The 18507-nt window shown below is 34.9% G+C and overlaps 1 protein-coding gene across 9 annotated transcripts in view; it reads left to right on the top strand.

The window, feature by feature from the left end:
- Positions 1-18507, top strand: part of LOC134742906 (alaserpin-like) — a 42426-nt gene that overhangs the window by 23762 nt on the left and 157 nt on the right. Inside the window, exons 7-10 of one of the 9 annotated variants that reach the window (XM_063676106.1) lie at positions 205-414; positions 661-805; positions 12971-13095; positions 16708-16722. In XM_063676106.1, the coding sequence (XP_063532176.1) occupies positions 205-414; positions 661-805; positions 12971-13095 (480 nt within the window). In that variant the 3' untranslated portion in view covers positions 16708-16722. Of the gene's footprint in view, positions 1-204; positions 415-660; positions 806-2452; positions 2707-4343; positions 4463-5472; positions 5673-7175; positions 7319-8657; positions 8842-11382; positions 11520-12970; positions 13096-16707; positions 16723-18507 lie in introns of those variants that run through there. The other 8 variants (XM_063676109.1, XM_063676108.1, XM_063676107.1 and 5 more) reach the window with 8 other exon arrangements.

The following is an 18507-nucleotide window of genomic DNA, read 5'->3' as shown; positions in this document are numbered from 1 at the left end:
CGCTAAATTTAGCGGTGACATTAAATTTTAATAGACCAGCGGTGTGTCAGCATGGTTGCATTTTTGTCACCTGTCACTTTCGCACTTACCTATTTGTTAGAACGTGACAGGCATGGTGACAGGCGATAAAAATGGTCCTGTGCTAAGCCCGCAGACTATAATTTAATTTTCCTGCAAATTAAAACCTTTTATTTTCGCTTTTAGCTCTTAGAACTGCCATATGAAGGAAAGGAGGCATCTTTACTTATCGTCTTACCCAACGAAATCGACGGTTTGGCAGCTTTGCAGGAGAAATTGAAAGACCCCACTGCCTTGGACAAGGCTGTAGCTCAGATGCGCGAAGTGGAAGTCAATGTATACCTTCCTAAGTTCAAGATTGAAACTACTATCGACCTGAAGAAAGTTCTGCAAAAGGTAATTTAAGAAATGCTAATAAATAAATTATCTTCCCATAATTAAAGCTCCACGCTTTGTATCAAATACGAATATAACGCCAATTTGATCTACATTTTGATCACCTTTTATTTTGAAAATAGTATGACACCACTTTGTCTTTTGTTATGAAGGTTTAAAGATAACTAGATTTAACATTGTTTTTCCTTTTTGATAGGATTGTTAAATATTGTATGGGTATGTTTATTTATTTTTATCTTTTTTCAGATTGGCGTTACCAGCCTTTTCGACGCCTCCAAAGCCAGGCTGGACAATCTTTTAAAGAACGAGAGTGGTCTCTTCGTCAGTGATGCTATCCAGAAGGCTTTCATCGAAGTCAACGAAGAGGGCGCCGAGGCAGGTGCCGCTAATGGTGAGTTTTCTAATTTATGACATCTGTCACTCGTTATCTAACATTTACATGGTATAAAGGTAGTAATTTTCACTAAAACTTCTGTCTAATATTTTAGTGAATCACAGGCGTTCTGTTTTTGTTTTAGTGAAACGAACAATTTTTCTGTTTTTCAGACAAATTACTGTATTTTTACAGTGATATTAGTGTGCGTGTGTGTGTGTGTGTGTGCGGGTGTGATTTGGTGGCTATATTCTCTGATTACGGGATTTCTTCGTATTTGAATTTTAGCAGAGGGAAATCTCAGCTTTTATTTTGGTTTTTGTCAGAGCACGACTGGTCATTGCGATATTTCCTTGTATAAAAAAAGAAACTGGTTATACTGAGAATCGCAACTAGTTGTGTCGGGACTTCTGTTTGACAACGGAGTATTTCTTCTATTAATCCTTACGTATTAACGACTCTTCGATTAAGACATAATTCTTGCCTGTCGTCGAGAATTTTACCTTATTTTGATGTGTTTTATACGGAATTTGCGACCTGCTTAAAAACTTGTTGATAAGTTCATTTTTAAATACGTCAACGAGTGTCGCGCGTTCTAGTATCTAGATTTTTTATGTTATTAACGTATCGGCGATTTCTATATTAAATTTTTGTGTTTGTTTTGTAAACATTAAATACAACTAATATTAAGCGAGAACAAGAAGATAAGAAGGGTTTACACTATGCCAGTGGAAGTTTATTGCTAGTTTCTGAAGTATCACTGTACGATTTTATACTTTGGTAAAGTTTTGTTATCGTTATGATACGACCTTGACATCACTCGCTGTGCATTTTGTGCATATCAATCAGTGTGAGAGATTATATCAATATTCAAACCGTAAAGGGGCCGACTGATTATCAGCCGCCGGACGATATCCGCCTGTCAGTTAGAACAAAAAGTTGACAGTTCCGAACAAATGACAGGCTGATATCGTCCGGCGGACTGGTAAGTAATCAGTAGGCCCCTTAACTGATTTTTAAACCATAATACCTACCGGTCCTTGTCATGTACCTAACTAACTACCTACCTGATACCTACTTGATATCTAACTAGTTGGTTTCGATAATTATCATAGCTTAAAGGATATTGCAAAGTTTAATTTTACATAATCAATCCTCTACAACTGACACTACTCATTATGTTTAATAAAAACAAAGTAGGTACTAAACACGTTAATATTAACATAGTTATAAATTTAATTGAAAATATAATTGAAAATAATAAAGTATTCGTTATAAGTAATGTAATGAAATAAATTTATTATTAACAGATAAATATTTTTTAGAGCCAATTTTCTCGTAGTAAAAATTAAACAAAACTTCAAAAAATCTACTTAATTTAAATTTAAACAACATTGATTTTAAAGTAATAAAGTTCATTATAATTTTTACTTGGTTTACGAGTATATCATCTTATTATACTAAATATAGGACTCGCATCGTAAATTAGATTACGATAGTAAAATTATACTCGTGAAAGAAATATTTTTCTTTTTTGTTTGCTTAAGGACATTTTTTCCACTTCCATATTATTTTCTTTCTAAACCTCCCTAAATTTTTTTTTAATAAACAAATTGTGATTATAATGCATTTTGATAAAAACCATTTTCTTTTTTCTCCTTTCAGCATTCCAAGTTGTAAGCCGATCAGGCAAATTCTACTACGTTGAACCAAAAGAGTTTAACGCTGACCATCCTTTCCTCTTCTTCTTAATCAGACACACAAACGAGCTTTTCAGCGGCGCTTATATAAATTGATTTAACTTATTTATTTTTAGCGTTAATTTGCATGATAATTTTATACTACCTCAATTATAAATAATTCGTTATGACTGTACCTGCCTAATTTTATAATTTTATTACAATGTTGTTTGAAACATATTGAGATTTTTTTTTCATTTTTGATCCTCAAACTATGAACTAAATTAATTATTGTTTTTTTTTTTTCACAATAACAATGTTTTATGGTTTCGCACATTTTACCTGTATCTGGCATGAAAAAATGAATTAATATTATGAATAGTAAAAACACTTTTACAGGAAACAAAGTTAAGGAAATAACAATAATAAATATTGGTTACAGAATTTAAAAAAATTGTCAAATACTTTATGTGCTCTCTTAAATTAATTTAGCAGTAATAATGTAAAATATACGTACGAAATAGTATTTTTTAAATTATTAAATAGTTGTCAAAATCATCTCAAATTATTTATAAACAATATATATGCCTTTTATGGCCTGTTAGATATTATATGGAAACTGCAAGTAATAAACAACCATTATAATTATTGTTGTCTACACCTAAAGCTACAAAGCTAAGCTAAGTAAAACTAGGATACACCGATCAATTGAGAATATTGCTTTTATAGCGTACAATCAAATTCTTATTACTTTATATTCCTCAAAAATTGGTCGTTTTGTCCATTTTTTGTATAAACCTTGAGTGAAATCAATATATATTTCAGAAGATCGTGTAGTAATGCTGAGTGCACGTTCTGAGCAATATTTTGTGGCGGACTCTCCTTTCATTTACTTCATAAGAATCAGAGCGCTGGATATTTTTACCGGGGCCTTTCAAGCTTAGTATAGGTACAAACCTCAATACTGTACGAGTCATATACTTTACTAGCTGTAGAATTAGTAGATAGTTTTAGTAGTTTCTGCACCATCACTACTATTTTCTTGTAGTTAAAAAATATAATTAAATAATATCAATAAGGTCAATGTGGGGTAAGACCGGAATACAAAATTAATTTCTGTACCATCATAGGGTAAGAATTCTCGTGTTGTTTGTATACGTAAGTCGCTTTGGCACAGTTAGAAAGGAAGAACTTCACTCTTTCTGTTCTACCGATCTTCTGTAAGTGAAGTATTAGTCATATACAAAAAGTTACGACTGTTACGAGCGATGAAAGACATTGTAGACGGTCTTTAGACGGGCTTCTCAACATTGACCATAGTTAAACGTCACTTAATTGGCTAATGCACAAGAGTTCCTTACGCGAAATATAACTTAAGCACTGACAAGTTCCTTGCCAATCCGAATACAATACACGATACATACTTACATTAACAGCCGAAGTCAAAAGAATAACTGAAAACACACATTCCTGTATTTTAGTGATAGAAAAGCTTATGAATAAAATAATGTTAGCGGCAGTTTGTCAGAACGTTAGTAGACTGTTTATCATTATTATTGGGGGCCCTTAGTGTCCCACTCCCCCCGCTTTTTCTAGTTTTTCCAGTCTTGGGCAGTCTATGGTCATTCCTTTGAAAAGGAGTCCAATTCGTCTAGTCATCGCCAAAGCGGTCTAACAGATCCTCGTAATGAACTGGGCTTGAGTAGACTATTTACAAGTGGAAATCGCAAACGGAACTAGACAACTAGAGAATTAAGGAATGCTTCTTTTTCTCCTAATTTATCACCCCGATTCTTTGTTATATATAGCACTGGTATTTAGTGCAAACTACTTAAAATAATTTTCACTAACTGATACATTAAATATTTGTCTTACAGAGTTCGGAGCACATTTAATGATGCTAAAACCAGAAAATTGGTTTAAGGCGGACCGACCGTTCTTATTCTTCCTTAACGTCGGCTCCACTGCTTTGTTCAACGGCTCCTTCCAATCCTAAGTACAAAATTCTAAATAAGGGTTTAATATCTTGCACATGCATTACCTTTTTAATTTCCACGCTCATTGACTGTCAAGAACAGGCTTCATTCTTACACTTCTTTGCCTGGTCCTGTGCTCTTATCCAGGCCTTTCCCGGGTCTGCCAAACATACACATGTTAGGTATGTAACTGGCGAGATCGGTCTTCCTAATGCACGTCGTACATACAGTTGAGTTCACAACCATCTTTAGAAGTCAACGTTCCAAATAGTAGATTGTGTCACAAGGGAGCAAAATGACATATTTACGGCGGTGCGTACATTGAATCCTAAACGAAGCGAAGGATTCTATAACAGAATATATATTTAGACATTCACCAAGAAAAAAATAAGATATATTTGCCGTTATAAAACTTGTATTAGATAAAAACACCAGTCAAATCAGAAATTGGGTACTCTTTATGAAACATCAAAAAGGGTAAAACATTTTTGATTTTTTCTTCTTTCCGTTGATTTGACGGCTGCAATACAATTAAGTTTATCAGTTATGCAAGGTATCGTACACTGGAGTGATCGCCTTCAGGTTATCGCAATACAAACAGGTTAGCTTTTCACATTATTGATTCTAAATTTGCACGTTGTGCATGCTGCACGGACTTTTTGTTTGGGATGTGTCAAAAATAGTGGCCAGGGAGCTTAGAGAGAGTTTGCTTTGCTTAATGAATGTTGCCACACCATGTTTAAATGAAGTTTGTTTGCTTTTCGAGCCACTTTTGTTCCTACTACTTTTAATTTACTTCAATTATTATTCTTATTTTCAATAATACGATCTATCTAATAATATTTATCTCTGCATTTACTCTAGTAAGGTATAAATATTTCCACAAAATAATAATTTACGTAATGTCTGGCAATACCTTACATAAAATAAAGACCTTTATAACACTGGATACGACAGAAATTTATCGGTACATTTATTTACAATATTCACTAAATCCAAAAATTTTACGTATTATTTTCTCTATTTTCAGCAATTACAGCGATGGGTTCAGCTTTTACTCTGCCGCCAGTTAAGAATTTCGCAGTAGACAGACCATTTTATTTTGCATTAAAATCTACGTACACTTTATTTAATGGTGTTCAGACATTTAAATAATATAGGTAATAAATTCGTTGTATAAATTATTATTTTGTCTCTGGATTACGGTGGAATAAAAGTTTCGTCATTTAATGTTCGTTATTTTTTATTTATTTAGTATATCCTTCCGTACAAGGCGTATAGTAGACAGTTGGCGCTATTATGGCCCCGGATTCTACTCATGTCCTGAAAATTAGTAGACACGATGTTAAAAATATTTTTCTGGATACCTAAGATATGTATCGTTTTCAGGTTTTCATAAAATTTTCAAAAATCGAGCTAATGTCGAAATGTACATGCACAGCGAAAAATTCGTCTATTGCAAATATTTATGAAGCAAGGGGCTAAACTAGACTTTTACCCCTCGTGTGCTAACATTAGAATCCCAAGCAAGTGAACAATGTCAAACATAGGTGTAGAACATTACTAATCATATTCAAATTAACTTTGCACGGATAAAAAAAGGAACCTTTCCGAGCTGGTGTAGTAAAAAACATTTTATAGGTTTATAAAGCTAATGAGACTTAGGGCCACTTGCACCATTCACTAACCCGGGGTTAACCAGTTAAACCTGGAGTTACCATAGTTACCAGTACAATTTGACACTTGGTTAACGGGTTAGTGAGATGGTGCAAGTGGCGCTTTCTGATTTGTGTACAGTCAAGTGTAAAAATATGGGTGCACACATCCTACTCAAAAATATGTCCCATAGCTCGTATGTCAACGAATTAAGAACTATGGGACATATTTTTTAAGTAAGTTGTATGCACCCATATTTTTACACTTGACTGTACGTCAAAAACCATGGTTAAGTATCAAAAATATAGATATAATTCTATCTAAAAATCAATTACGCATAGTGCCGCATATTCATAAATTGCCTTTAGGCCCAAAAAGGTTAGCTATTCATTGTTATTTAAATTAGACTTTTGCATGATGCATGAACTTTTTGGTGAAGGACATCACTAATATAGAAGAGACGCTTTCCAGATAGATTCTCGTACATTGACCCGCCTGTTGCCATCTCTATTGCACGCGCATATTTATATTACTGTCAAACTCGCACAGTGACATTGACAACCGGCGTCATGGGCGGGACATTTATCTGGAAAGCGTCTCTGCTTTATGACAAGGGTGTTTTATGAATGGGTGTCCACTTTATATGGTTCTTTAATAAAAGTAGTTACATATCCTAAATGAAACAGTTTCAATACTACACTCGTTATCATTTTGGGCGTGTACTTTTTAATTCGTTTCTCTTACATTTAAAAATTGATGTTATTTAAAAATTCTGACTTTTTATGTGTAAGATTTTTTATATTGTGTTGTATTTTGTGTGTATTGATAAACCCTATACTATGTCTTTTCCCTGGTTTAAAATTATCTCCATACCAAATTTCATCTAAATCGGTGCAACGGTTTAAGCGTGAAGAACTAACAGACAATTTTTTTTTTTCATAATTTTCTTGTAAATATAGCTTTTTTACACACATAATTTCCACTGATACACATTTTACCTATACTAGACACATTAGTTGCATGCTAAGTATATTCTGAATGGTTCTTTTGATATTAAGTATTTGCTTTTTTTTTCAGATTTTTTCTTAGCTGGGTCTAGTGGTGTCATGCCTCCGCCACCTAAGGAATTTGTCGTAGACCGACCATTTTATTTCCAATTGATGTCTACTTACACTTTATTCAATGGAATTCATTTTTTTAAGTAATTTAATGGAAAGCTGATGAAGTAAATTATAATAATTTATGTTACTAACGGGTCTGAAGCGATTAAATTTCATTAGGTATTTTACCTTTTTTCCGACGTTTCAGCCAAGTTGCACTAGCTGTGTGGTTAAACCCGTTAGTAACATTAATTATGTGTACAAAACGCGAGAGTTTAAAGTGTTATTTAAATTATTATGTTTTGGCGTGGTTTAATAAATTCTCATCAATAGAATAGACATTGTTAGTTTTTTCTATCCACTATGAGACTTTTTTCAATTGAAAACTTTGTAAGATGTACAATCAAGATTATACAAGTACACAATGTGAAACCAGAGATTAAAAAACATTTGTACACTCGCAAGCATTTGTTTTCCTTACGCAGCGTACTACGTAGGCGAACAACACGCCAACGCGAAGCGGCGCGGCGCGGAGCGGGGGGGGGGCTGCGATAAAATAATGAATGCTGTTACTTTCACATCGTTTGCGTTTTTTCTAAAATGACAAGCAGAAATCATTTAAAGCCAAGGCCATTACGCACTTTAAATCTCGATGTAAAAATAACACCATTTTCATTGCGACTATATCAATCTAGAGATGAAACAGACTTTGGTCCTGATAGATGATTAGATTGAATGTCATATCGCTATCAAAAGCTGTTATGATATAATGAGAAACAATTTTACACAATGCTGCATACTGATGGATAGTTTTTGTTTGTTAACATATTCCAAACAGGTTTGATTTTTAGATTTTCTGCACGTTTTGCATGTTGCGTAGACTAACTTGGGGAGAGTTTTGAATGATTAACGGTTAGTTCCACTAGACTTATATTGAGCGGGATGTGAACCATGGATGGATGCATGTAACTGCGTCGAAATATTGGGAGCTCAAATCAATACAAGAGGTTACGGTCCATATCCTGGTCAATATAAATCTAGTGTAACTTGGGGAACTTTCTAATGTGAATAAATTACTTTGTTTCCGGAAGCTTCAGTTGCAAGTAATAGCAATCCTTCCTTTTTGTTAAGGTCGTGTGGGATAAGAGAAACAGTATGAGGATTCCTTATAAGTGTTTCTCTTACCCCATCTAACTACTATTTTCATGGAAATGGATTAATTTTAAATAAGTTCTGCCAATTCCTGTTGTGTATGTTATATAAATAATGTTTGGCTGTGGCCTATATTTCCCTCTTCATTGATATTACGATATCTTGCTAAAGCATGATGGCTTTTTTATAGTCTTTGTCAGAAATGAAAAATCTATTCCATTTATCACTCTATTCATTTGCATGGTAAGTAGATTTTAAATGCTTTTTATAAATATTATTTCTTAAATATGTTTTTCTGTATTTTCAGTATTCAATATCCGACCCCCAGTGCCTGCTGTACCACCGCCGGAACAGTATTTTGTTGCGGATAGACCATTTTATTTTGAATTGAAAGCTACTTACACTTTATTCAACGGCATTCAGATGTTTGATAACGTTTAGTAAACATTGTTGACCGAGTATTGTTGATAAATAAACATTGTTTGCATTTATTTGCCGTTTCTTTCCAAAATGGGTTAGCAAAAAATGACCTTACTTTTAGCATAAAGAAATAAGTAGCTAATACATGGCTACACTTAAGGCAAGGACACGCTGAGCCCACGTACGCAACGTATGCAATGGCGATGAAATCTGAACCCTGAAATGTGTATGCTTGGAAACATACTCGTCATATGCAACGCAATGCATTACTAGTATTTTGTACTTACGGGACGCAGGATAACTTATTATAATTTCACTGAACTTTGGGAACAAATCAAATTATAGTTTTTAATGATTCACGGTTAGTTTCACTAGACTGATATTGACACGGGATATAGACCGTGATTACATTTTGTATTACTCATAAATAATACAAAATATAATCACGGTTAATATAAGTCTTGTAAAATCAAATAATTTTGTTGAATATTTTGATTTGTGGTTTTTTAATTACTATATATAAATTATAAACTAAAATAGACTGGAGGGCTTCGTCACTTTTTCTTTAATATATGACATCTATTTCGCGGACCGGTCGAAATAGATATCATATATGTATATGATCTATATTTGACGACCCGTCTGGCCTAGTGGGTACTTGGGTAGTGACCCTGCCTGTGAAGCCGATGGTCCTGGGTTCGAATCCTGGTAAGGGCATTTATTTGTGTGATGAGCACAGATATCTTTTCGTGAGTCATGGGTGTTTTCTATGTATTTAAGTATTTATATATTATATTATATATCGTTGTCCGAGTACCCATAACACAAGCCTCCTTGGGCTTACCGTGGGACTTAGTCAATCTGTATAAGAATGTCCTATATAATATTTAAAAAAAATGTAAAATATTTATTTCAGTTAATAATTATTTCATTGATTTAAATTTTCACGGTTTTTACTCATTATTATTCACAGCGATGGGACTTAATCGCTTAAATTACGTTTTAAATTTAAATATGAATAAGACCACGGAGGTCTTCTCCGAGACCACGGCGACAACGCCGTCCTCGAAACGTCAGAGGTAAATATAAAACATAATTATACGCGATTAAGTCCAGTCGTTGTGAATAATAATTATTATTTCCTTCATTTTTCTCTTTAAACTTAAGTTAGGATAAATGTCATGTGACAAAAATGTCACAGTAGTTTAAAAGGAGCCAGCGGTGTCAGCATGGTTACATTTGTATCACCTGTCACTATGTCTGTCACTTTCGCACTTACATACTTGTTAGAACGTGACAGGCATGGTGACAGGCGATAAAAATGCTACCGTGCTAAGCCCGCAGGTCTGGCAAACGCGCCATAAATTCGCGGTAACGGATTTAATTATTTCTCAAAAATTACCATATTTGAGAACTTATTCCTTCCCCTTACTTAGATTCTGATAGAAAACCGCAAGGCGTTATATGCTCTCAACTCCAATAAGAAAAGATTTATTTTAAAATTCATCCCTTCGTCACCAAAATGAAGAATAAGTTAACATTTAAAATATTTATTATACAATACAAAACAATAGGTACTTTTTTAGGGTTCCGTACCCACAGGGTAAAAACGGGACCCTATTACTAAGACTCCGCTGTCCGTCTGTCCGTCCGTCTGTCTGTCTGTCACCAGGCTGTATCTCATGAACCGTGATAGATAGACAGTTGAAATTTTCACAGATGATGTATTTCTGTTGCCGCTATAACAACAAATACTAAAAACAGAATAATATAAATATTTAAATGGGGCTCCCATACTACAAACGTGATTATTTTGCTGTTTTTTTCCGTAATGGTACGGAACCCTTCGTGCGCGAGTCCGACTCGCACTTGGCCGGTTTTTTGTTGCATAATATGTCACAAATTATTTTCGTTCCTCCAGTTTTCATATTTATCATTTAACCACATCTCATTTAATTATCCTATTCCTTCCCCTTACTTAGATTCTGATAGAAAACCGCAAGGCGTTATATGCTCTCAACTCCAATAAGAAAAGATTTATTTTAAAATTCATCCCTTCGTCACCAAAATGAAGAATAAGTTAACATTTAAAATATTTATTATACAATACAAAACAATAGGTACTTTTTTAGGGTTCCGTACCCACAGGGTAAAAACGGGACCCTATTACTAAGACTCCGCTGTCCGTCTGTCCGTCCGTCTGTCTGTCTGTCACCAGGCTGTATCTCATGAACCGTGATAGATAGACAGTTGAAATTTTCACAGATGATGTATTTCTGTTGCCGCTATAACAACAAATACTAAAAACAGAATAATATAAATATTTAAATGGGGCTCCCATACTACAAACGTGATTTTTTTGCTGTTTTTTTCCGTAATGGTACGGAACCCTTTTTTGTTGCATAATATATCACAAATTACTTTCGTTCCTCCAGTTTTCATATTTATCATTTAACCACATCTCATTTAATTATGTTAGGTACCTTCGTTTTGACCAATTTACGAAAAAAACATACAAATTAATTATTGTCAAAATCACTAATTGGTTTTGACCTGGTGATGGTATACTTGGTGTTTGAAAATATAGTCAGGCAAAAACTTTTCTATTTCAGCATTTATCGTGCTGGAGTCGTTTGCCCTAGTCGAAGAGCTGTACTTTGACGCCGACCGTCCTTTTATTTTCCATCTTAGGCAAGGAGCCCGCACACTTTTTAACGGAGTCGTTGCTTTCTGAATTGAATGTCATACCAGTATTTAAAAAAAAAGATAGATAACAGTGACGAAAATATTCTACAATAAAAATTTTGTTCTATGTTGTAGGTTAAGTACTTTTTGATTGCTTGTTAGTGGGGTAAGTAGGATATTATATTTTTCAGTGCCTTAAATACCTACCCTAAATAGCTTGTTAATACTTTTGTTTTTCTAACCACTTCTACCTTGTGAACTATTTTTAAGACTCTCACTGCTGAGGATAAAATAAAGTTGAATCTAATATATAAAAATGTTTTCATCATTCTTTCCTTACCCCTTAAATAGGTATTTGGGCATTTTCTAAAATTAATATTGAAAACCTGATTCTCACAGAGCCTGGTGTTGAGTTCTCTCAAATCAAAATCACTATTATATTCAATCCTGATGATAAAAAATGTCTCAAATTTTTTAATGAAAATTATGTGTTTCACTACGTCACGCACATATAAGTAAAAAAAATTGTTCACACTAAAACGTGACGTAATGGAATGGACATTTGGGACATCTTTTTTTAATGGCAGGATGGAGAATGCTGTCGATTCTGAGTAGAATGAGCTCAAGAATGTCCAGGTTTGAAAGAATCAGGTTTTCAATATTTATTATAGAAAACGCCCACCTGTCTATCGTATATAACAACGGATATAAACGCAACATGAGAGGTATCTAGAAACTTGTCATACAACTACGCATTTATTTAATGTATGTAGCTGTTCGTTTACTTTTTTGTATCTTTTAACTTAAAGCATTTATCCGCCTAAAGCGAGTAGCGACCGTCTATTCGCGCGAGAAATGTAATTTTGGAATAAAAACAAATTCAGTGTAGCATTATTTAATCGCCGTACCTACGCTAACCAATCACACTCACACTCACGTAGAAACACTCACTCGGGAAGCAAAGTCTCTCAACGCTAGTCGCTATTTGGAGCAGTCTACAAAAAAGTCTACTTTGTCGGGGACGCGACGCGTATAGCAGCTACCTTAATGAAGAAATCTATGTTATATATCGTTGAATTTAATTTGAAGCTAAGTTATCGAACGTTTTCATGCTAAATATCGGTGTTTTAGCTTTATCAGAATTTAATAATCAAGTCACTTTTCTGGAATGCACCATTTGCTGATCGATCGCCAGCAGCCAAACACTGCCTAATGCTGAGAACGCACTGCGATTATGTTTTTGTGGTTTCAGAACCGCAAAACGTGTAACGTACGGCATGCTTCATAAGCGCACGCACTTAAAAGACTGAAACCGCAAAAAAATAACCGCAGTGCGTTCTAACGACTCACGCTAGAACGATTCAGGTCCGGGCCAAGGCGTCCGATATTCCGTTTTCTATACAGTCTCACGTGATTACCGAATACCCGTCATAGAAAACGAAGTTTCAGACTCCTTTGCCCGGACCCTTTCTAGCGTGAATCCTTTATTGTGATGGACGCGTTTACCTTTTTCAGAATTTGGTGCAACGTACCTGAGCGCATACGTAACGCCTGAAATCCACTTCCAGGCTGACCATCCATTCATCTTCATTCTTAAGTCAGGAGAAAGCGCCTTGTTCAATGGCGTTTTCCATCATTAGGTACTTTTAATTTTGCCTCAGTTATATTGTGGTTGGGGCTTGGTCTATATTTAAGGTAATTTGGGGTGATTTGGGGTAAAAGTAAAAAGCAGCCAATTCTTGTTTACAGTATACAGTCTGCTGCATAGAAATTTGTTTGCAGGGGGGTCACCTTTCTCTGCAGCTGACTGCACGTATGGTGTTACTTTCTCGCACTAGTGCGGGAATGAGCACTTTCCGTGCCTATGTTGAAAGTTTAAAGGGCCATATGTACTGTAAAACGTTGTACGATACACGTGCGAATAGGTAATACAACTCGTGTCGATTTAAAACATTTATCACCACTCGTTGCGAATTTCCCACTTTCCGCACTTGTATCGTAAATAGCTATTTCTGGACCAACTGGTCGTAGTTGAAAACGAATACGATACAGTCATCGCATCGCAGTAAATTTTCTCAAGTATTTTGATTGCCGCAAAATAAACTACTTTTCTCTTACCCATCTGACTCTATAACTTGAATAATTTATCTGCCATTATTGGCAAAAAATTCAAGAATTCGGTCGTTTTCTTTTAAAGTTAAAAAAAAACCTTTTACCCTGTTTGACCTGAATTTTTGAACTCGCTGCGAACACGGTGATTGCTTAGCTTATTTTATTACATGTATACGCCTAAAAGGCTAGCATTTGTTCAGAGGCTGCAATTTTCTAAGTGTGAATTTAAATTGGTGAATAGGTAAGCGCTTTCTCATTATAAATTAAATAGACTTTAATATTTAAACCCACTTTGAAATGTGTATAACAAGTATGATCTACTCTTCTTGAATCTACTGTAAACTGAGGCTACTTTGAATCATGGGGAAACATTTATCATCAATTTGATTTTTAAACTTTCAGGTACAACCACATCATAAAATTCTTACGCTTTCGTTAAAAAAAACAATTTCTCAAAAATCTTTGATCCATGTTTCTCCGCGATCTGTATTTACTAACCAAAACGGAAGGGCAAGAATTTTTTTTTTATGTTAGTGAAAAAATACATAATAAATCGTAACATATATATAAGAAAAAATAGAAAAATATGATGTCATACGGTAGTCATTCTTGCCGTAAAGAGTGTGAATATAGGGTGATGAAACTTATAGTTTACGTTTGTACTGGATTCTACGAAGATAAAGTCTTAAGCGAGGTTTAGACTAGCAAGAACTTGCATGCCATTTTCATTACATTGCTGTATCTGATAAACATTTTGAATGCAGTTTACCTTAGTAGTCAGCAATGTAACGTAAATTGCATGCCAGTTCTTGCTAGTCTAAACCTCGCTTTACAATCTGAAAAGCATGAAAATTCGTTACATTCCAAAAAAAGTACCTATGGTACGCGATTGACTCTCGTTTCGTTAAAATAATGAATTGTTTTCATTTACACCGCTCTACATATACGTAGAGAAAACACATTTCAATTAAACTAGTGGTGTAACTACATATTTGCTCACTCCGGATAGCTTCGCTTTCAAAGATGAGTTTGAAACACGGAAGAGTAAACCAACTAGTTCGGATACAAAATGGAAATTGAAAAGTTTCTATTTTAAAGTTCTATTTACGAAACCGAAAGCGTATTTACATACCACATTTTCCCTGTACATAAGTACAATATGTATGTAGGAACATTGTAGTAAATTATTATTATTTATTATTATTATTTATTTTTTATTTATGAAATAAAACTATGAAAACGGATTATATCGCGTATATTGAATTTATAATACATCCCGACGTTTCGAACTCTTTACAGCGTTCGTGGTCAACGGGTGACTGAGGAAAAACGGGTGACGGGTGAGTTTGTTGCCGGTCTCATATTGGGATACCCTCCTACAATTTAGGAGGGAATTAAATCTTCTCGGGTCCGTGGTGTAGGGTTGGAGCCGGCATAGTTTATTTTTATCGCGTATATATATATATCTTTACTTGAAAAATAATTATAGTGTATAACTAGCCTTATGAACCGATTTTGCATGTACAACCAGCCTTAAAGTTTGTAGTCTATGATTGTTCATTATTTTAGTATGTGGGTATTTTTGCATTTTGTAATTTTTCCTCAGTCACCCGTTGACCACGAACGCTGTAAAGAGTTCGAAACGTCGGGATGTATTATAAATTCAATATACGCGATATAATCCGTTTTCATAGTTTTATTTCATGAGTAACTATCGCGGTAACCGAAGACAATATTTTTTATTTATTATTATTTTTTATTTATAGTTTACTAGTGAATATTACTACCAACTAACAAACAATAGGTATACATTGTTTGTTAGTTGGTAGTAAGTAGTAGTTTTAGAGTTAAAAATTCATTGATGTATTTTATTAGGAAAACCTATAACGTCCCTGTGTATTTAACTAATTTATATATAACAGAAATAACATTTGTTCCGAATAAAACGTTTGTCCTCTTATTATAATTATACACATAAAAATATTTGCTAGATCATAGAGAATCCTCATAAAATAAGAAACATTTTCAACTCTTGAGACATTTTAAAGAACCTAGTCCTTTCATTTGATTAAACTGATTTGCATGCAGTTCATCAAAATTGGCATTGCTTTAGTGATTAAAGGCCAGAGCACGCCGGGATGCCCGAGCACGTGCTCGTACGCTTAAATGTTGGAGCCGTGCACGCACACGTAACGCAAGCGGTGTATCGTCTCACATAAGGATCGCTATATTAAAAAACTAAGGGACAAAAAACTAAGGGACAATTTATGTACATTTATGCATTTACAATGACGGTTGCACCGGTTCCTACACTAGGCGTGGCCTGTCACGTAGGTAACCAATCCAGACACGAAATATCTGTGACATGATTTGTGCGAAATGCCAATAAGACACTATACTTAAATTTAAAGAAGTTACTAATCAGTAGGTAATAACAATAATACTAGTTACAAAGCTAAATTTAAGACAGGGTGAAACTAAAACTACATACATAACTAAACTTAGGTTTACAGGTGATGCATGTGCAATTTTGGGTGTATAGGTACTGTTTAGGTCGCGCGTGTGTGTGTGTGTGTGTGTGTGTGTGTGTGTGTGTGTGTGTGTGTGTGTGTGTGTGTGTGTGTGTGTGTGTGTGTGTGTGTGTGTGTGTGTGTGTGTGCGTGTGTTGTTGAAAGTGAATATAATTACTTGACTACTTACAACGTGCATATGCATGTTTACGCACACGCATCCGGTATATACACATACAGGTCTCTAGGCAATGACAGAGCGATTTATTGGGTTGAGTTGTGTGACAGATGTATCAATAGGGGATATTACCGCAATGTTCTGCCACCAGAGTGCAGCACTAGCCTTTTTAGTAAACCATGCAGTAACTTATACATACTGTACCTTAAACAGGTTTTTGACAACCTATTTTACATGCTCGGTTATAAATTACTGTGTTATACTTACTTCTAATAAATATTTCAATAATCGAAATTAAACTAATGTGAGACATATTTTAAAATATTTAGATCACTACGGTTTCACATGTTTCGGACTCTTCGGGAGTCCTTCCTCAGGCATCTAAATATTTTGAAATAGTTCAATGTACCTTCTTCTCTATTAAACTGAGTAAAACTTATTTTTTTTTTCAGGGACATCGGTAAGCTGGTGCAGCCGCATTGTAATACAAATACAGAACAAGTGTATAAGTATTTTTAAAATAATAAAAAAATATCGAAATTTCCCTTGTCATTTTATTTCAGTCATACTTATATCTATGGAAGGTAGAGGTAAGGAAATGAATCTTCATGTATCAAAAAGTGACCGTAAAAGACAGTAAATAGGCGGCGCCACCATACACTGAAGTACCTAGACCATACACCTAGTATTATATATAGATGTGCACCCGTGCGACCGTGAGGGACAGACCATACGCAATGCGACAAAATTAAAAACATGTTTTAACATTCTTGACAGTACCAGAAATACGTTATTTGGTCGGGTTATTTGCTGCCCCTCCCCCCATTTCATATCTACATTATTAAACCTCTATGGTTCATGTCATAGAGTCTCCTATATATTACAATACTCTTTGGTCTCAGAGCCTACCTAGCGCCACCGGAGAGATTAGGAACTATTATTTAAAGCTGAAAGCGGGCACTTTTGCAACAATTCTGCCATAAGATATTGGCATTGTTTAAAGTGACATTCGGATGGTAAATACAGCTGCATTACTGCTGAACGTCCAATTTGTCAATCGTTTTAATTAAATTAACAAAGTTAAAGCGTCGGCGTTCACGCCGACGCAGTAAAGCCGCTACCGTAATGCAGCTGCAGTTGCCATTCAAATGTCACCTTTATGCAGCCAACTGCCAGATGAAAGAACCAACCTAAAACCACTCAATAGTAAGAAAAATGGGTAACATTGTGTGGAAACTTGCATTAGCATAGACCCATTTTCATTGCTCTTGAATGTATTTTGCAGGTACTAGTAATACTTAGGCATAAAAACAGGTAACTTCTTCCAAATTATAGATCCTCACGTCTATAACAAGTTACCGTCTGATATAAAGGATGTTGTCCAGATCTCATTTTTATAAAAAAAAACTCAAGTGTTTCCTGATTCAAAAGGCGTATTATTCGGTTAAAGAATTTCGGTTTCATCACCCTATATTCGACATTACGACATAAGTAGGTAATACGTTTATAAACAATAATAGATTTTAATTATAAAACTCTTGTGACATTCAAGCATGTAATTTAGATAGAATTTCGCTCGATTTGTTACGAGTATCCTCGACATATTTCAAGCGAAATTAAACTTAAATTTACCGAGTGCCCCGTTGAACTTTATATTTATTTTACCTTCTACGTTTCGAGGACGGCATTGTCCCCGTGGTCTCGGAGAAGCTGGCTAAAGTTGACATCAACATCTTTTAGCCGAGTCTTGTTTATCTACTTAAACTTTTTGCGCGTTAGAGATGTTACTCTGTTGTCGAAACAACACTATTTTATCGACCGTCGATATTCGTTTCCGCTTACATTTACTAATGACTAGTTTCCATGTGGATGAGATCCTAAAACCCTCGTCCCGATTAAAATTGCAATGTTTCCGTACCCAAAGGGTAAAAACGAGACCCTATTACTAACTCTCCGCTGTCCGTCTGTCCATCTGTCCGTCTGTCCGTCTGTCCGTCTGTCCGTCTGTCTGTCACCAGGCTGTATCTCATGAACCGTGATAGCTAGACAGTTGAAATTTTCACAGATGATGTATTTCTGTTGCCGCTATAACAACAAGAAATAAAAAGTACGGAACCCTCGGTGCGCGAGTCCGACTCGCACTTGGCCAGTTTTTTTTTTCAATGGCTTCCCGCACTTTTCTACTGTATAAATGGCGATCAGTGGAAAGGATTTTAGGGTTATGCAGCTCAATACAGTGGTTAATAATACCT

The sequence above is a fragment of the Cydia strobilella genome, chromosome 7, assembly GCF_947568885.1.
Source record: "Cydia strobilella chromosome 7, ilCydStro3.1, whole genome shotgun sequence".
In the NCBI taxonomy this organism is placed as follows: Eukaryota; Metazoa; Arthropoda; class Insecta; order Lepidoptera; family Tortricidae; genus Cydia; species Cydia strobilella.
The sequence above is the reverse complement of the archived record's forward strand: the minus strand, read 5'-3'. Positions and strand labels throughout refer to the sequence as shown.